Source organism: Mustela nivalis (assembly GCF_964662115.1).
Source record: "Mustela nivalis genome assembly, chromosome: 2".
In the NCBI taxonomy this organism is placed as follows: Eukaryota; Metazoa; Chordata; class Mammalia; order Carnivora; family Mustelidae; genus Mustela; species Mustela nivalis.
Genome location: NC_139021.1, coordinates 130,370,303 through 130,391,637, shown reverse-complemented (window position 1 = coordinate 130,391,637; position 21,335 = coordinate 130,370,303). Strand labels below are relative to the sequence as shown.

At 38.9% G+C, this 21,335-nt stretch overlaps 1 protein-coding gene across 2 annotated transcripts in view; it reads right to left on the bottom strand.

Moving 5' to 3' along the window:
* MYPN (myopalladin) overlaps positions 1 to 21,335 on the bottom strand; it is a 97,512-nt gene that overhangs the window by 14,029 nt on the left and 62,148 nt on the right. For both annotated transcript variants that reach the window (XM_082714612.1, XM_082714613.1), the window contains exons 11-13: positions 15,908 to 16,498; positions 15,422 to 15,560; positions 1,020 to 1,241 (exon numbers count right to left, since the gene is read on the bottom strand). In XM_082714612.1, the coding sequence (XP_082570738.1) occupies positions 1,020 to 1,241; positions 15,422 to 15,560; positions 15,908 to 16,498 (952 nt within the window). The remainder of the gene's footprint in view (positions 1 to 1,019; positions 1,242 to 15,421; positions 15,561 to 15,907; positions 16,499 to 21,335) is intronic.

Genomic DNA, 21,335 nt, shown 5'->3' with positions numbered 1-21,335 from the left:
TGCACTTATACATATACAATACTTAAGTTAAAAATTCTGTATGATTTAAGATTGAGATAAAGCTTTTGACTCTTTTTATTGTACTTCATAATTACTTAAAAAGTCACTCCAAGGAATAGACATGTCTTCATAAACAAAATGATGAAAACCGGGAGCATGAACTTCCTCCCCCTTATATAGATAGGATAGCTTTTATCCTATCTAAAAGCTCAAGTCTTCTGCAGTCACAGATCTCCAGGTCTACAATAGCTTACTCTACCTGAAAGGATAGTATGGTTTTTTTTATACCAAGTGGAAGGAGGCCAGGACTCACCGGCTAAATTTCTCGTCTGGCAAACATTTAAATAAATAATTTTTCATGTTGAGTTCTGCATGTATCAAGGAGATCTCTCAAAGACAGGGGGTTAGAGTACTGGCTGCAGCTGTTCTCCTCCACATTTCCTAGTTACCTAACCATACATGATAACACCATGCTAATGTTTGTGCAAGTAGAGCAGAGAGATCCCCTACCACAGCCATACCGGTGTAAATCCTTCTTTCAGCTGACTGCCAAAAAATTCTGGTGACTCATAAGATTTTTCTGCAGTCAGTGATAATGATACGACATTTTCAGCATTTACCAACCTGACAGTAATGATACAAATATAGCTACTTTGTGCAACTACAGGTCCTTTGTGGGTATTCAGTAAGTGTTAAATAAAAAGAAAAATATCAATTTAGTGAGTTTGGTGGTTGAGAGAATCAATAGCCCAAAGTGGAGGATTATGACTAAGTAGCTTATTTTAAACTTTTATTTAAATTCTAACTTACCCATAAGTCTGATTTATTTTGGGTCTAATTATTTAACGATCTTATCCCTGACTGTCTCATTTTAGTGAAATTATCTGGGCTTTGTTAGTTTTTCTGGTAGTGGTTTTTATTCCCTCTGTAGATACTTCCTAGAATCTGGTAAGACTTTCTGGAAGGCACTGTCTGCGGTTCTGTGCTGGTTGGCCCACCAGCTGGTCAACTTCTCTTACCTTTGGAACAGGTATTCCAACAATTTTGCAGGTAAATGTCACTGGAGAGCCTTCTGTAACCCGGAAATGCTTGAGTCTTTTGTCAAAGATGGGAGCAATACACTTGCCCGTGGGGATCTCATCATGTTGGATTTCATCATCTGATTCATCAACAGGGGTACGTTCCAAGCGAAACTCTATTTCATTCATCAGCCTCTGCTCAAAGCTTGAAATTTTGTACTCCTGTCAAGATGGAAAACATGTTTCAGTTTCAATTCTAGGGGTGAGAAAGAAGGTGTCTATCAGTATAATTTGAGGATGGAACTTTTTAGATTCAGATGGTAAATATATATCATGGAAACCCAATAAACCAGGCATGTTCCATTTCCAATTCCTCACCACAGAGCACTAAAGGAGATGCCAGTGTCTGTACTATAATCCCAAACTGCCTTAGTGAGTCCTGATTCCTCACCTTGAGTATGGAGCCCCAGTAGCATCCTGTAGAGAAATGAAGATGGAATATAATTTCCATTACTACTACTAATGTCCATTTCAATATGTAGAACTTCCTATCTGGTAATATGGCAGGATAGTTTATCCTGAATTGCATTCGGAGACATGCCTGCATCACCAGCTTCCTGTCTCTACTGGACACTCCCATCTGCATACTTGATGAAACCTGTCTTGAATAAATCTCCTTTGACTCCATATGCATCTCTCTACTCTCACCACAACAAAACCAGTTGAAATAATTTTGTATTTTTACAGGATCATTTGCTTGTCACCCAGTCTTTCACTAATGCACTCCAATTAAGCTTGTGTTCTCACTGTTCCACTGAGATTACTATTGTCAGGGTCTCCAAATTCACTAAATCCAGTTGTCCCTTATCTGTTCTTACCTTACCTGATCTCTCAAGGATGACTGCTTTCTCTTTCTTGAAATATTTTCTTCTGTTTGCTTTCATGACACCTTATTGGTTTTCCTTCTTTTTCTTTTGTTGTTCCTTATCAGTCTCCCTTGCTAGTTCCTAGACCTAGGTAGGTGGTCTCATCATATCGCATTTCTGTATGCTGATGAGTCCAAATTCATATCTTCCAGCCTGATCTTTCCACAAAATTCATATACCTGATGATCTGTTGTACATCATAAGAGTCATATACCCAGCGACTGACTCTATATCATGGCTTGGGCGCCCAAGGGGCATCTCAAACTTAGCATACTTGATTTCTGTCTCCCAGAGATGCTTCTACCCTACTCTTGCCCATCTCAGGAAATGGTGCCATGACTCATCTACTTGGTTAAATAGTTAAGCCAGTGTTTCTTGCACTATCTTTGGTGAAAACCAGATTTTAAAAGATTAACATATAATGTATTATTTGTTTCAGGGGTACAGGTCTGTGATTTATCAGTCTTACACAATTCCTAGCACTCACCATAGCACAAACCCTCCCCAATGTCCATCACCCAGCCACCCCATCCTTCCCACCCTCTCCCCTCCAGCAACTCTCAGCTTGTTTCCTGAGATGTCTCTTATGGTTTGTCTCCCTCCCTGGTTTTGTCTTATTTCATTTTTTCCCTCCCTTTTCCTGTGATCTTCTGTCTTGTTTCTCAAATTCCTTGTATCAGTGGGATCATATGATAATTGTCTTCCTCTGATTGACTTATTTCTCTTAGCATAATGCCCTCTAATTCCATCCACATTGTTGCAAGTGGCAAGATTTTGGGGTTTTGATGGCTGTGTAATATTCCATTTGAAAACCAGGTTTTTAAAAATGTCCAATGCGTAATTTTATAAAGTGAAATAAAAATGAACGAGTAGCAAAATGAAATTTATAAGACATGAAAAATTATTATATTCATAGGCATAAAGTTTTTCTGTCAAATTGCTATAAAAATTTCTTAATGGTTACTCTCAGTTTCTGTGCTTATGCCAAGGTGGAGACATGATAGCCTTCAGATTGCCACACATCCTCAGACCACACTTGGAGTTACCAAGTTAAACCCTAAATCTAGGACTTATCCTGAATTCCAGTCACTCCCTCTCCCTATTGAATTCTATCAAGATTATATGTCACCTCCCAAAGCAGTCTTCCCAGTCCACTTCATGTAAATGAACTCCCCATTCTAATACTCTCCATAGTACTGGTTGCTATCCAGTATATTTCTTGTTTGTTTATTGATTGAGTGATTGAATATCTCTCTAAGGATTAGAATGTTAGCTCCACAAGAACAGAATTTTGTTTATCTTGCTTCTCACTGTTATCAACAGCACCTGGAATAGTGTCTGTTTCATGTCAGGAGCTGAATGAGTATCTGAATAATGAGCTAAGACAGGGATGACATGGGGGCAATCCCTTGTTCCAACTGCATCTCTGAGGACTCCAGAGCCCTGGCTCTGGGCTGAGGGTAAGACCTTCTGTAAGCATGTGACTCTAGTTAACCACAATTTCATAATTTAGGTGAGCTCCATGGAGATGGCATTAGGATGTTCCTGAAATAAAATTTGGAAGCACATGACTGATATACATCTGCCCCCAGTCTTAGGCAGAGTGATTGAGTTTAAGACTCATAAGCTGTATTCTCAAGTTATCAAGTCACATTACTCTTGTCCCTTAGTTATTGTCTTATACATATTATACCCTAAATTTGTGTAGAATTGGAGCTTATGAAACACAGAAATACAGAAATCAGAGGTTCCTTGGTTTCAATTTCTTGAAACCAATTTTAAATCCTTCTCGTTTGGCCACATCTCACACTGGGTAAGCAAAATAAATCCACAGCTCTTTCATGGTAGAGAAAGTGATTAATCTCAAGTTAGTTTATTAATTTTTAATCAGATAATTCAAACCAGCTAAAGCAAAAAATTGTTCACGTCTATTAATTTGAAACCTAGTTTAAAAGTATTAAGACTATTTTCTACATTATAAGAGTTTTTAAGGGACGCCTGGGTGGCTCAGTTGGTTAAGCAGCTGCCTTCGGCTCAGGTCATGATCCCAGCGTCCTGGGATCGAGTCCCACATCGGGCTCCTTGCTCAGCAGGGAGCCTGCTTCTCCCTCTGCCTCTGTCTGCCTGTGCTCGCTCTCTCCCCCTCTCTCTGATAAATAAATAAAATCTTTAAAAAAAAAATAAATAAGAGTTTTTAAAAAGTTAACCATGAAAGCTTTCAACTTTCTACCTATTAGGTTGAATAATATGAAACTGATATTTTTGTAGGTCAAAAGTTTCATAGATTCAATCTAATACTTCACAATGACTATATTTTCCATAAAGACAATAAATGTTCTGCCAAATTTGAAATATTTCTTAGTTTTCCAGTTTAAAATCACATGAAGAATATGTATTTCTTCTTTCTTAAATTGCATTTATGATTCTGAATATATATTATTTTTCTTTTTAACACATTTGTTTATTTTCTGAGATATTTAGGAGTAAAATCAATGAGCCATTTTATTCCCTTACCATATGAGGTAGGTATTAAATAGAAGTTTTATTATTTTAAAAACTACATCCAAACAGAATAATTCACATCATTTTCAAACCTCATACACAGATCCTAGGGTTCAGGAAACAGGAGTTTTTGTGAGGGTGACAGGAGGTCTTAGCCTTTTACAGCTTCTCATCTTGTTTCATTTAAGGCCCCAAACTCCTAGTCATTCTATACCAACTCTAGCCATTGTTTTAATGGAGTCCTTGCTCTAAATTAAGGAGTCTTTCCTCATGCTTTTCCTATCGCCTGACCTGTAAAGGATCGTAGCTTCCTGGTTAAATACATTGTCAGAGTTATTATAGGGAGAGATAAATTCCTGGAATTCTATTTTGAAAGTATCAAGTAATTTTCCCAAAGAAGTGTTTCGTACATAGTTTTAAGTTATGATTACTCCCAACCTTCAGGAACACAGTGGGTGATATATATGAGGCTGTAAGTGCCTGCCTGACAATATCAATTCACATTGTCTCCGTGTACTCCAAACTTGATTTTTACCAACTTGGGGTCTGATTTTACAGAATTTATAAATGTTTGAATTGATTTGATCCAAGGAACTACAGAAGCAATATGATGAAAATATGCACACTTTGTTTCACTATGAATGTATGCATGTTGGTTATATATTTACTATTTTATCAGTATGACTAATTGGGAGATGATAGAAACAGAACATTCAATGAGTTATTTAAAAAATACTACTGATAAGTATGTACTGAGGATATGGTTGCAACCAGATCTTAATTGGAAGGTTTTTTTTAATTTAAAGATTTTATTTATTTATTATTTGACACACACACAGAGAGAGAACAAAGTAGACAGAATGGCAGGCAGAGGGAGAGGGAGAGGGAGAAGCAGGCTTCCCACTGAGCAAGGAGCCCTATGTGGGGCTCAATCCCAGGACCCTGGGATCATGACCTGAGACAAAGGCAGATGTCCAACCAACTGAGTCACCCAGGTACCTCTTAACTGGAAGTTTTTATGGAAGCCCAAGATGGGCTAGGTATCAGAAAACAAGTGAGCTGACAGATTAACTATTCTTCAGAAATTTTAAAGCAGTTGCTTACAGACAGGGTAGACCATTTAAAGTCCCCACCTCTGCCAGAGAAACAAAGGAGTCAGAGGGGAAACAATCCAGTGAGAGGACTTTGGAGAGAGTTACTGTATCTCTGCATCTCCTACCTCCCCCTCTAACCCAAGAGTACCTGCCTTCACTTCAAGCTCAGTGAGGAAGATCAAATGGGCCCATTAGGAGCTACAAACAAGATGGTGAAGGAGTAGGAGACCTGACTACCCTCGGGTCCCAGGAGTTCAGCTAGGTAGTTATCAAACCACTCTGAACACCTACAAACTCAACAGAGGTCAAAGAGAAGAAGAGCAGCAATTCTAGGAACAGAAAAGTGAACACTTTCTGGAAGGTAGGATGTGTGGAGAAGTGAATCTGAAGCGATATACTTCCTGTATATAGACTGTGGAGAGGGGGGTTGGCTTGTGGCAAGTGATAGAGCTTTTTTGGAAAGCTCAAAATTGGAAATTTAGAAGTTTGTTCCACTGAGGGACATTACTCCAGAGGCTAAGCAGGGGGTGGAGCCCTTGCAGGGACAGTGTGGTCTCAGGATCTGCGGTGTCACAAAAAGACCAGGGGTGTTTGAGTGCAGCAAAGCTGCCAGGCATCAGAGTGGGGAAGCCGACTGCAGAGGTGGAGCTGAGGAGTGGGCTTTTAGCTTGGGGTTACCTTAAACCATGATCTCAGGCACAGCTGGGCCACTGCTCTTCAAACAGGGACCCCACAAGTGACAGATCCTGGGAGACCCCCTTCTTCTTCCTCTGGGAGGAGCAGCACAGGAGCACACTGCAGGAATCTGCTGGGTTTGGAGACTCCAAGTGGGGCCGTGCACCAGAGATAAAAATGCTCGGTCACAGGCTGGGTGAGCACGGAGTGAGGCTGGAGACCAGGGAGATGGGAGTGATTGACTGCTTTTCTCTGAGGGCGCACTGAGGAGTGGGGCCCTGAGTTCTCAACTCCTATGGGGCTGGAGATTGGGAGGCCACGATTTTCATTATTGTCCTCCAAAGCTCTACAGAAAGTGTTCAGGGAACAAAAGCTACCAAGAGCAAAACTTCCCCCAGAGGATTAGCAAGAACATCCAGCCAAGACCAAGTTCACTAATAAATGAGAACTGTGGAACTCCAGAGCTAGGGGAAAGCAACACATAGAATTCATGGCTCTTTTCCTATGATTTTTAGTTTTTCAAAGTTAAATTTTTTTAAAATTTTATTTTTTCTTATTCTATTTTCTTTTAATTTTTACTCTTTTCTATTTTACCCTTTTTAATTATCTTGTCAATACCTTTTTAAAAAATCTTTTAAAATTTTCATTGTTATAGTCATATTCCATCCCTTTATTGTATTTAACCTTATTTTTTGTATACATATAGGTTTTTCTTTCTTTAAGATTTTGGGATACGCTTTCTTCTAACAGATCAAAATTTACCCTAAATCCAGCACATGGCTTTGTTCTAGTTTCCAGTCTGATCACATTCTTTCCTCTTTTTTTTTTTTTTCTTTTCCAACCAACTTCTTATCTTATCAATTCCTTTTTTAGAATATTTTTAAATTTTCATTTTTACAGTCATATGCCATTCCTTCATCATTTGACCCTTATTTTTATATATATGTAAGCTTTTCTTTCTTTAAACATTTGAAAGGCAGTTTCTTCTAACAGATCAAAATACACCCAAAATCAAGTATGTGGCTCTGTTCTAGTCATCAATCTAATATATATGTGTGTGTATATATAAATACATACATATATATATATATATACACATATATATATATACATGTATATATATGTATATATTTCTCCCCCTCTTTCTTCTCCCTCCCAGTTTCAGGTCGCTTCCAATTTGGTTAGTATATATTTTTCTGGGGTTATTGCTACCCTTTTCGTATGTTGTTCTTTCATTCATCTATTCTTATCTGGATAAAATGACAAGGTGGAAAAACTTACCACAAAAAAAAAAAAAAAAAAGAACAAGAGGCAGTACCAATGGCAAGGACCTAATCAATATGGACATTATTAAGGTGTCAGAACTAGAGTTCAGAATGAGAATTATCAAGGTGCTAGCTGGGCTTGAAAAAAGCATGGAAGATACAAGAGAATCCCTTTCTGGAGAAATAAAAGAACTAAAATATAACCAAATAGAAATCAAAAAAGCTATTAGTGAGATGCCATAAAAAACAGAAGCTCTTACTGCCAGGATAAATGAGAAAGAAGAGAGAAATAGTTTTATAGAAGACCAAATGATGGAGAATAAAGAAGCTGAGAAAAAGAGAGATAATAACTACTGGACCACGAAGGGAGAATTTGAGAGATAAGTGATACCATAAGATGAAACAATATTAGAATAATTGGGATCCCAGAAGAAAAAGAAAGAGAGAGGGGGGCAGAAGGTATATTGGAGTGACTTATAGCAGAGAATTTCCCTAACTTGGTGAAGGAAATACGCATCAAAATCCAGGAGACACAGAGAACCCCCCTCAAAACCAATAAAAAAGGTCCACACCCCATCCTCTAATAGTAAAACTGACAAGTCTTAGTGACAAAGAGAAAATCCTGAAAGCAGCTTGGGACAAGAGGTCTGTAACATAAAACAGTAGAAATATTAGATTGGCAGCAGACTTATCCACAGAGACCTGGCAGGCCAGAAAGAACTGGTGTGATATATTCAGAGACTAAACGAGGAAAATATGCAGCCAAGAATACTATATCCAGCTAGGCTATCAATGAAAATAGAAGGAGAGATTAAAAAGCTTCTGGGACAAACAAAAAATTAAAAGAATTTGCAAACACCAAACCAGCCCTATGGGAAATATTGAAAGGGGTACTCTAAGCAAAAAGAGAGCCTAAAAGTAACAGACCAGAAAGGAACAGAGACAATATACAGTGACAACCACCTTACAGACAATACAATGGCACTAAATTCCTATCTTTCAATAGTTACCCTGTATGTAAATGGTATAAATGCCCCAATCAAAAGACACAGTGTATCAGAATGGATAAAAAAAGCAAGACCCAGGGATATGCTGTCTGCAAGAAACTCATTTTAGACCCAAGGACACTCCAGATTTAAAGTCAGGGAGAGGAAAACAATTTACCATGCTAATGGACATCAAAAGAAAGCTGAGGTGGCAATCCTTATATCAGACAAATTAGATTTTAAGCCAAAGACTATAATAAGAAATGCAAAAGGACACTATGTCATACTTAAAGGGTCAGTCCAACAAGAAGATCTAAGAATTTTAAATATCTATGCTTCTAACATGAGAGCAGCCAATTATATAAACCAACTAATAACAAAATCAAAGAAACACATCAATAATAACACAATAATTGTAGGGGACTTTAACACCCCCCCTCACTGAAATGGACAGATCATCTAAGCAAAAGACCAATAAGGAAATAAAAACTTTAAATTTCACACTGGACCAGTAACTGAATATATCACTCAGATATATTCAGAACATTCCATCCCAAAACAACATTCCATCCCAAAGAACACATTCTTCTCCAGTGCACATGGAACATTCTCCAGAAGAGATACATCCTGGGTCACAGATCAGGTCTCAACAAGTACCAAAAGATTGGGATCATTCCCCGCATATTTTCAGACTATAATGCTTTGAAACTAGGACTCAACCTACAAGAGGAAAGTTGGAAAGAACTGAAATACATGGAGGTTAAAGAACATCCTACTAAGGAATGAATGGGTCAACCAGGAAATTAAAGAAGAATTGAAAAAATCCATGGAAACAAATGAAAATGAAAACACAACTTTTCAAAATCTTTGGGATGCAGCATAGGTGGCCCTGAGAGGAAAGGGGACCCTCCTACACTGTTGGCAGGAATGCAAGATGGTTCAACCACTCTGGAAAACAGTATGGAAGTTCCTTAAAAAGTTGAAAATAGAGTTACCCTAAGGCCCAGCAATTGCACTACTGGGTATTTACCCCAAAGATACAAATGTAGGGATCCAAAGGGCCATGTGCACCCGAATGTTTATAGCAGCAATGTCCACAATAGCCAAACTATGGAAAGAACCTAGATGTCCATCAACAGACGAATAGATAAAGAAGATATGGTATATATGTAAAATGGAATATTATGCAGCCATCAAAAAATGAAATCTTACCATTTGCAATGATGTGGATGAAACTGGAGACTATTATGCTGAGCTAAATAAGTCAATCAGAGAAAGACAATTATCATACGATCTATCTGATATAAGGGATTTGAGAGGCAGGGCTGGGGGTTGTGGGGGGATAGGGAGGAAAAAAATGAAATAAGGTGGAATCAGGAGGGAGACAGACCATAAGAGATTCTTAATCTCCAGAAACAAACTGAGGGTTACTGAGGGGTGGCAAGAGAGGAATAGGGTGGCTGGGTTATGGACACTGGGGAGAGTACATTCTAGTGGTGAATGCTGTGAATTGTGTAAGACTGATGACTCACCTGTACCCCGGAAGCAAATAATACATTATATGTCAATAAAATAAAAATAAAAATAAAAAATGAATGGACCCAATAGGAGAGCTTGTTTCATTTTCCACAGTGGGTTAGGTTCTGACTCTTGCCTCAAAAAGCTAGAGTGAGGAGTGAGGCAGCTTCTTGTCGGTGGGAAAGCTAAGACTACTTTGACTAGCATTCACTCCTGCATTGTGTCAGGGCAGAGGACCTGTGATGGGTCCCGTCATGCACACTTAGGCCCCATACAAGACAAAGCCACCGTGGAGTCAGCTTTCGTCTCTCCATGGCTGGGAAAGGGAGTGAGAAACAGCAGTTAGTAAAGTGGGGGAAGAGGGAGCAAAAAAGAGAGCAGCTGGCCACACTTCCCTCCCTGGTTTTAGGTTCACCACTTGTAACAGTCCCTGCGGTGTAGGGTATGGATAGGGGTGTTTGTGGGATCTTTTTTTTTTTTTTTAAAGATTTTATTTATTTATTTGACAGGCAGAGATTACAAGTAGGCTGAGAGGCAGGCAGAGAGAGAGAAGGAGGAAGCAGGCTCCCTGCCGAGCAGAGAGCCCAATGCGGGGCTCGATCCCAGAACCCTGGGATCATGACCTGAGCTGAAGGCAGAGGCTTTAACCCACTGAGCCACCCAGGCGCCCCAAGTGGGATCTTATTTTTGAATAAGGATTGGAGTGTTGGTTACTACAAGGACTGGAAATTTTGTACTACTGGATCAAAACTGTATTTTGCAACAAAGTTACCATAAAACCTTAAATGAATTAAATGTGACCAAAACTATTTTGAGATTGCCTTATATTTGAGATTGCCAGGAGCAGGAAAAGAAATAATCCCACGGAATAAATTCAAAGGGATATCGGAAGAAAAAATTTTCTTTTAGACTTATTTGTTTAAGGTACTAGGTATACAATGTTTAAACTGCAAATAAGCAACAAAATAAGAATACTGTAGATCAAGGAATTTCCATGAAAGATTTCATAAAATATCTGGGAAATTGGAAACAGGAATGAGGAAACTATGAAGTTGTGAGCCAGGAGTATGTGGCTTGTTGCTAAAGCACTGAATCTTTACTTCTGAGCTGTTACCAAAGATGTATACCATCCCCAAAGCAGGAATCGATGTCTTTGCAACTAAGAGTTGGTTATCCCATGGATAACTACCCCGAATACACATAAATCAAGATTGTCATTCCAAGTTATGTCTGATGGGACTCAGATTTTGTAAAGAAAATTGCAAAAAAAAAAAAAAAACAGTACGTTTAAGTTAAATTTAGGTGCTTTCTGTACTGTTCTGCACAAAGTTTGGACTACTGATCCACTGTTGGTAGACATAGGCTTTGAATTTCCAGGACTGGATTTATTTTGCATTCTCCATTTCCCCTTGCCTTAACCCGTTGTGAGTAAAAGCAGCAGTTTCTGCATTAGCTGTTTATAAGTAATGTTTGTGCTCAAAGGAGAGAATGTTTTTCTTTGTGAAGCTGACATTCAGTTAGCACCAGAGTTTTGCTTAATTTCGGTGTTTTCATCTTTTAAATCTATTGATCGAAGTGGATTATTGTCATATGGTAGTATCCACAATTAGGCATAATCAGAATCTATATAGTCAAGTGAGGTATTTTCCATAGATAAGCCACAAATCCAAAATTTTCTATTTGGTCAAAAGTTTCACTATCTAATCTGAAACTAATATAAACCCCATAGCCGTGTGCTAATTCAGCAAATATTTACTGAGTACCTATGCTGTGCCAGACACAACAGGGGTGCAGCGATGATTAAGACATCCACCAATCCGAGGTCCCAGGGAGATTGTGATTGGTGCATCCTGGTTGGGTCCACGGCAGATGACATAGGGACACTTCACTATCCCAAGGTTCTACTATGCTCAAGGTAAGCAAAATAAGATCACTGGCTGTGTGGAGTTCTTATCAGAACAGGAATGGATGGCAAGACTCACAAAATAGGATTTTCATAAAAGTTCATAGTAAGAGATGAAGGAGGTATGCTTTAGATAGAAGAAAAAAACTAAACAGCTTAGAGAAGATTAGAGGAACAAAAAGCATAGCAATAATTAGGTGCATATTTTTTTTTTCTTTTGTCATGCATGACAGTATCTGGGAACCACAGACAGTTTTAAAGAAGAATTAATTTTAAAAAGTATGTTGGGGAATAAAGAGATGGGAAGGTTTCCAGAGAAATGAGGTAAGGAGGAAAGCTGAAATAAAACTGTGTGTGTGTGTGTGTGTGTGTGTGTGCACGCGCAAGTGTGTAGAAATTAACCATAGCAAATATTTACTGGGTGCAGAAAATCATGTTAACTCATGTGTGAATTAAGATCATTGGTCATGCAACTATCATATGATCTCCCTGATATGAGGAAGTGGGGATGCAACGTGGGGGGTTTGGGAGGTAGGAAATGAATAAGTGAAACAAGATGGGATCGGGAGGGAGACAAACTATAAGAGACTCTTAATCTCACAAAACAAACTGAGGGTTGCTGGGGGGAGGGGGAAGGGAGAGGGGGGTGGGGTTATGGACATTGGGCAGGGTATGTGCTATGGTGAGTGCTATGAAGTGTGTAAACCTGGTGATTCACAGACCTGTACCCCTAGGGCTAATAATACATTATATGTTAATGAAAAATTACTTAAAAACAACCATTCATCATGAAAAGTTCATTATTACATTTTGTGATCCTGGGTTCCTTTGACCTTTCAGATTCACATTACTATCCTTAAACATTTATGTTTTTCGAGCCACCGATATTCCACTGGTGGTGAATGATACCCTTCAAAATAAGAAATGATACAGCCTAAAATCTAGAGGCTGGACACCTCTCTTAGCTTGTCCCTAACTCAAACTTCACTGTCAGTTTAGAAAGCTAACCATTTTAACAAATATGAACATCTGAAAAGATGATACCTTTGTGTCACACAATGTTCTAAGAATCAATAAGCAAATGTTAATTGCTACTTCGAAATGTTTTATAAAATGAGTTAGAAGGTAAATGCTGAAATACTACAAAAGGGAAATGCAAAGTGGTAGATATGTCAAAGAAAACCCATTTTCTAAAACATTAACTGAGGAGTTTGCGTTCTGGGGGTGGGGGGAACTATCTATAGTCAATATTCATTGTTCAAGGACCTCTGATTTATTTTCATATTCAGAATAATGGAATAAGGCTAGACCACACACATGTTCTAAGAGGTTGCTATTCTTCATTGGCTAGGAATAAAATAGGGCCAGAGAGTCCAGCTTTTGGACTTAGAAGTTTTCAAAACAAAATAAAACAAAACAAATGCATATTGTCAGAAGAAATCATTTGCTTCCCCTTCCTATGGGTATCCTAATATAGGAATAAGAAAACTGATCATTTTGATTCCTGTGTCCCCAGTCTGCAGATATAGATGACTATCAACAGGCAAGTATTTCTGTATGATTGCTTTTCCACTTTCCCAAGCAAATTTTCTTCTTTAGGCCACAATACATTTTAGAGAGTTCTTTACAACATCTTCACTATCATCTCCCAAGGCAACAATGTGAGGCAGTATTATAATGTGGTCATCATTTTATTCCTTAAAACTTAATCAGTATCAGCATCTACCAACCTAATGCAAATTTTCCATCTTAGATCCTTAGTTTCCTGAATTGCATTTATGCAATTTATTTATGCAGCTTGGTGTTCTTACCCATGGCATAGAACTTAGTCTAGAATCAATTCTGTAAGTAAACTACCATAGCGATTCCCAGAATAATGATTCTCAGGGGAACGCTGATGCATGTCACAGATATTCAAATGAAGAGGATTGGGATGCTTTTTGAAACTACTCCTAGTCCCCACTATTGGCCCTGGAGTTAATAATGAGCTCTATCAGGTTTAGGACACTCAATTCATAGAAGTTCATGTTCACATACACTCACATTTCAGTATTTCAGGAGACAAACCCTACTTTGCCATGAACTGGGCAGGGGACTAGCATGGATCTACCTACAGAGCAACTATGAAAGTAACATCACAGGGCTTGTGTGCTAACCTGGTATTATTTTTACAGGGTTCCCAATTGCTCCCTCTCTGAGTTGCAAAAGACATCGGCTGACTACAGATCTGATTTCAGTGATATTCAGAAGGATTAACAACCACAAATGTGATGACAATATTATAGGAAAGGAAAGCTGCATCAGACAGAGCAACATTTATGGCAGCTTAAAGGTAATTGTCATAAAACTGAAAAAGGCTACACCGTTTTAGGGAACATGGGAAATGTCTTGGGGACTAGGGCTCTAGTTCTAGTTCTACCACTGACAGTCTGACAACTGTGCCCCCTGTTTCTCGATCTAGAAGAAGGAAGGGAGAAAGAGTTGCCTTGGCATTTATGTCCCAGAAACATACCTAATTTGGTGAAATAATACATGAAAAGTGCACTCAATTATAACAAGCCTAAGTGTTCTTCTTCAGTTCAAGCAGCACATTTTCAAAAGAACCTACTTAGTAAAAATTGCCCAACATATCGCACAATTGTAAAATACTGTATATCCACGACTGCACTGGAGGTGGAACCATGAAGATAGAAACAAAGGAAAACAGCATATGGGCAGGGAAATCTGGAGCCTTGTTTCCAGGGATCACTTACTCCACAATTTCCACAATATTTGGCATACAGTTTTGCCTGAAATCTTGTTATGTTTCAAAATAGATTTTTATCAGTTCCCATCTTGGGAAATTAACCAAGAGTTCGGTTATTAAAATGTAAACCTACATTTAAAAAATAACCACATGATGAAATGCAAAAATAAATGGCCCAAATAACAAAATACTCAGTCTATTTCTCTTTTATTTGATGCTCACCTATGGCTTTCCTTTTTCTCCTTCAGTGTGAGCACTTACTAGAAAACAAGGAGTTGTATGGGTTGAACCACAGGATATTGCCTATTAATGGCTATTTCACATGATTCAAGCTAACGTAAAGAGTGAGAGGAACTGGTGAACAGACCTCTAGCACATTAGATTGTAGGAGACAAATAAAGGACAATGTGGCATCCCAGCATTCCTTAAAGTCTAGATCTTCTCATATATTGCAGTATTTCAAAGATGTGATGGTATTTGCCTATACTGGGTTGAGGATTGCTGGAATGGTCAGCAAACTAGCTAGTCCTTCTCTTTCCTTAACATATTCTATTCTGTGTAAACACATATAAATAGTTAAACTGATTAACTACCACGGTAATCAAGAACTGTAGATCCATGTGGATGAGTTTCCCATATGATCCTTGGTTAATCTATGTTCTAACTTCTAAGAGTGCAGGGTCAGGCTCACTGAGGTCTGGTGACTTGACCATCCAAGGACCAAGTTAAGTGAAATGATATTTCTTATCATGAAATTCCAATAAACCATTGTGTGCAACAATCTTACCTGCTGGTTTGATCTGGCATCACTGAAATTCATTTTTTTCCCCAAGTCTTGAATGACCGTATTCTTAGTTTCACGAATGTAATCATCATTCACCGGTTGGGGAGACTTTGTGTTTTTCTTCATTAGTCCCTGGGATGGCCTGTAAAATAAATTCACATCTGATACACCCATGAGAAACCCTTGCCAGTGTCTGAAAGCCTAGAAATCAGAGTGGCTGAACTGGCGGTCAGACAGTAGGAGTCACCAGGCACTTAGGGAGGTCAGCTTGGGTACCAAAGTTGAGCACTGCACAGAGACTCTGTGTCCGTAGAGGTGTTTTCAATATTTAAATTATTAAACCCGTAAGGTGTTCAATATCCATTTAGTGCCTCAGAGATAAGATTATCTAGAATCCACTAAATGAGAGTCCTGTCCCAGACCAAGCTATTCCCTGTATATCCTTTCTTAAGTGACATCTTTTACTCAAGAAATCTAAATGACACTTACACAGATGGTGCACTTCTGGGCAGCCCCATGGCATTGGTGGGAGGGATGGCAGGGAGAGAAGGCAAAACAGAGCTGAGGAAAGCCACTGGGTTCTGAATCCGGCTGGTGGGAGAGACAGGAGCTGGGGAAACACAGCGGGGCTGAAACTGGTTTCCACTGGAGATGGCAAACGTGAGTGGCGCTGGTGCTGGCTCTACTGGAGCTAGAGGGGGTGGCTCATTTGGGACGGAAACTCCTCCTAGAGATTTGTTTGGCACGGAGGGCTGAGAAACCAAGAGGCTCTCTTTGCTCACTGTCCTCTGAATGGTTTGAGGAGTGCTGCTCAGGGTGAACACTGGCGAGCTGGAAGGGGACACAGTTGCTGCGGTGGTGTTTGGAGAGGGGAAGAAATGCTTTGGCCGGGCCAAGCTGAATGTCTGTGATGAAGGAGCCTTCACCTGCTTGCTGGGCATCATCACCGCCGGGGAAGCAGTGGAGTTCAAAGCACTCATGTTGAAAGGAAACTCCTTAGGAGAGGAGGGAGATAGGTTTTGCAGCTGCTGTTGTTCCAGTAGGACTTGGTTGTGAAGCTGTTGTAGCTGACTGGAATCACTGCACAAAAGACGGGGAGAGAGAAGGGAAATCTGTCACTATCAGCCTCACCGATCAGAAAACGTCGAGACAGTCTATTTACAGTTCTATGCTGATTCAGAACACACAACCAGAGTTGTCAGAAATGAGCTGATCAATTCCTCATGAGCGGTTTCTCTTTCCTAAATCTGTTTTATTGTCGGCAAGAAGGGGAAAAGCCACCACAACGCACAACTCCAAAAGGCATCGCTCACATTGTATTCTTTGTGTGGTGACCTTGAAACACGGCAGCACAATTTTAGAATGTTTATAAATTACAAAGAAGAAATAGAAACAACGGTCCTCTGTTGGGAATGCCCAAAGTTCTGACTGGAGCAGACTGTATCTCAGCTTTGGGACAGAAAGCGGTGAGCTACGTATTGCTGTAAGGAACTGAATGCGTTGTATGCTTCATTTCGCCTCAGTTTAAAACCTTAAGAAAGCCACTGGATGTGTCTTGGTGTTTCTCATCCCCTATTGACAACAAATGTTATAGATAAGGTGACCACATGTCTCAATACATTCTGGGCAGTCTTGGTTAATAACTGTTTTCCTGGTGCTTTTTTTACTCTCAAAAATGTCATGATTTGAATCATAGATTATATGGCCATCCTAATTAGAAACATAGCCTTAGACTTTTCTTGTTCCTAAAAGGAGAAGATGAAAAAGAAAATATTTTCTTCTTTTGTATGAAACTGAATCACAGAAGCATTATATGATTTGCCCACAGTTTATTTATCTTAACAAAATGGCTAGTAATTTTTTTTAAAGATTTATTTATTTGAGAGAGAGAGAGAGCAAGCGAGCGTGGGGGGGGGGGAGAGGCAGAGGGAGAAGGTAAGAGGGAGAGAAACACACTCTACTAAGCGCAGAGCAAGCCCAATGAGGGGGTCAATCCTGTGACCCCAAGATCTCGACCTCAGCCAAAATCAAGAGTTGGATGCTCAACTGACTGAGCCACCCCGGTGCCCCCAGTTATTATTTTTTTAAAAGGTTTTATTTATTTATTTGACACAGAGAGAGAGAGAGAGAGAGATAGCAAGAGAGGGACACAAGCTGAGGGAGTGGGAGAGAGGGAGAAGCAGGCTTTCTGCTGAGCAGGGAGCCCAAGGTGGGGCCTGATCCCAGGACCCTGGGATCCTGACCTGAGCCAAAGGTAGATACTTAAGGACTGAGCCACCCAAGTGCCCCTATTTCTTAAGAAAGAAAATGGAAAATGAAAATCTGTAAAAATCTTATGTGCATAAAGTTGTAAGGGCTGCTATTTAGAAGAATCTACTCTCAAATGAGTACCTACAGGAAGATCCACAGGAAAACTGTGGTGTTTCAAATCTGCCATGGTTTTATGTTCTTTGGAAACATAGGTTGCTTCTGGAACATAGAAGGTGATCTGCTGAACATGAGAGCTATTAAAAATGAAATGTTCAGTATTTTCATAGCATTAGGAAAGTCAACACGAATGGTAATAAAGTTGAACCAGGAAGTTCTCCAAACCTTGATTTTTCTTAATTCTGGGAGTTTAAGACCTTTCTCCTTCCTTTCATTGACATTTCTTTTTTTTTTTTTTGAAGAATTTTTAAAAAATTTATTCATTTGACAGACAGAGATCACAAGTAGGTAGAGAGGCACTCAGAGAGAGAGAGAGAGAGAGAGAGAGAGGAAAGCAGGCTCCCCGCTGAGCAGAGAGCCCCATGTGGGGCTGGATCTTAGGACCCTGAGATCATGACCTGAACCAAAGGCAGAGGCTTAACCCAGTGAGCCACCCAGTTGCTCCTCATTAACATTTCTGATTACAATATATGGAAAAGTAACTTTACAAAAATACAGAGCCCTGTATGTTGTCATATAGTTATATAATATGCAATCCTTCCTTGTTTGTTGATAAAAATTCTTGTTTTGACTTAAACTAAGAATTCAGAAGCATTAACCACTTGTTACAGTAACTTTCTTCTCTCTCTACTTTTTAGAAGTATATAAGCTTAGAGAATAAAGTAATATAGTTACAGATTAATTAAACCTTTTAGTTTCATCATGGATGAAAGATTCAGCAATCAAGAGAAGCAGAAATATCTTTGTTAGGTTATCCTTAGGAAAATATAAAATATATACAATTAATATTGTTTCTGTTAGTGTTAACTTTCCTAATGGTATGAAAATACAAAAATCTTTACATTTTTTAATGGATTTCGTATTTGTCAGGTCACATTCTGTGGTTGCCATAGCCTGAAGACAATGCTGTATGGTTTTCAGGACATCTCTGTACAGAGTAGTCTACAAATTTTCATCTTATGATTTTCCAGAATCATTTCCTCGTGGCTACAGAAATAGAAAAAGTAGTCTATGACATGTAAGTAATCTCAGAAAGATAAGGATGATCGAAAGTGGCAGGAAGTCATTTGGTACTGATTGAGTCTTATTTTCCTTTAGTTCCCATTGAATAAAAACGAAGAACTATCTTTTTATTTTAAGTAAGATTTCCAATGGCATGTCAGCCCTTATCATTTAATGCAGTGTATCAGATTAGAGAGGGTCACAAACCTTAAACATAATGATATGTGAGATAGAGTGTTAAATTGTTTTGCTTATCTAAGATTCTGGAAAAATTCATTTGAGAATAATGTCTCTTTTTGTTGAACAAGATTGGTGTTTGTTTGTTTGTTTGTTTGTTTCTCATTTTATTAGTCTTGTTTCACAAGGGATTTAAAAGAGCAATTTGGATTCCCTTATTCATTACATCAGCTGTCAATGCCATTATTTGATGAACTTTTATTAAATCTTCTGTGTTAACTTTGCCAGGCACTATAGGAGAGATATACATGTCTGAGATAGCACAAGCTATTCAGGGTTCCAAAATCTTACTATACATACATACAACATAAATAACCACTGGTTATTTAAGAGAACACATGGAACTTACTTGTTGCTTTAATAATGAAGGTACAAAGAACAATGAAAGAATAAAGGAAGGGAAAATAAATTACAAAGGCATTCTAGCTCTAAAATCCTGAGTAACATCTCTAAAACAAAGTAACAGCCTGTCATAAATTGCTACAAGCTCAGCTGCTCTTTTCTTGTTGCCATGAAGATTTCTGAAGTCGGGTCTGTATCCAAGCTTTCTTTTATCAGCTTTCAAGCTGACACCAAGTTTTCTTTTACCCAGGCAGATTTATCAGCTCTCTTGAGTTACCTGAATATATCTTCTCCTTTGCCACAACACATAATTTAACCATGATGCTCAAGAATATGGTTTCTGCAGACAGACCGACTTAGGTCCTCATCCTGGCTCTGCCACTCATGCATTGTCTGTGTGGCTTGGGGTAGTTTCTAGACCTTTTCTGACCCTGATAGCCTCATAAGTAAAAGAGGAATAAGTACACTCTCAACATTGTTGTGAGAATTGATCAAATCACCGAAAACATATAAGTACTCAATAACTGGTGGCTTTTTATTTTTTAGTTTGTGAACCACAAATGTCAATTTCAAGATTTGTAAGAATGAAAATTGAGAGTTTCAGAATAATAAAGATGCTTCTTTTTGTTTCTGGGGAACAAAGGAATCTCTTAGGGATTTTAGATGAAAAAGCTTAGTGACAAAAACAACAAAACAAACTTGAGATAGTGTATCAAGTCCTTTTGAAAGCTGTTTTGGCCACACAAATTTTGGGCAGTGTGTGCTGGAGCCAGTTCTCGATTGCTCTAGAGAGCAGATTGTGCACATCTCATTCCAATTCCCAGTTCAATGACCTTTCTTTAGTAGCTTGAAATAGAACATGGTGGGAGAAAATTGGCAAATGCTACAAATCAGGGCTTCCCTGTCTTTATCCGTTTTTAAAACATCTGCTAGCACATCACTAATTAGAATAACAAATTCTGAGTAAATATGTCTCTGCAATTGGCTTCTAGCCGTGGTTTTAGCAGAGGCTACCATGCTGGCTACACATTAGAATCACTCACAGAGCATAAAAGACAAGACAAAGGCAAACCTCAGTGATTTAGGCACCATTGCCCAGAAAGTCCAGCAGCCCGGGAAAAGATCCAGGCCTAGTTATTATTCTTTTTAGAAGTAGGTCAGTGGTTCTTAAACTTTAGTGAGCCTCAGAAGCCTCTGGAGGGCTTATTGAAACCCAGATTTTGCCCTCCCTGCCACCTACCCCCAGCTTCTGATTCAAGTCTGGAGTGGAGCCTGAGAATCTGCATTTTCTATCAAGCTCCCAGGGGATGCCAGCACCATGAATAACAAGGCTCAAGGTGGCTTTTGCATGCACCTGGGACTGAGAACCACTGCTCTAAAGAAACACTCGTCCCCAAAACCTAGGCTTTCCCAGTACATGCTGATTTTTGTCTGACATTTTCCCCACTTTAAATGTTAAATATTGTGTTCCCCTGGGTGTGGAGGTGTGTGTGTAGGGGGTGGGGCAGAATGATAAATTGTGGTAACCCAGACTTTCCAACTTTAGACCAGTAGTTTCCAAACTGGATGAATATTAAAATATCTGTGGAGGGATTCTGATTTAGTTGGGATAGAAGACATAAATATTTTTTAAAGGCTCTACCTTTCATTAAAGAGTGTAGCCAGATGAAGAATCACTGTTCTAGACAGCTTGAATTCAAATTGAAAATCTCAAAGTCTGAATTATCCAGGCTTTGATGATACAATGTTTAAAAATGACAGTTTTTGTTTCTGTTGCAGTTTTAAGATCTATAAGAATTATGTCTATTTTTCATGTGAGTGGCAAGTTGAGAGAATAAGCAGAAAATTGTGCCCTCAAGAAGATTATTCAGAGAGTCAATATATTGTAACCCAAAACCTAGAAGATTAA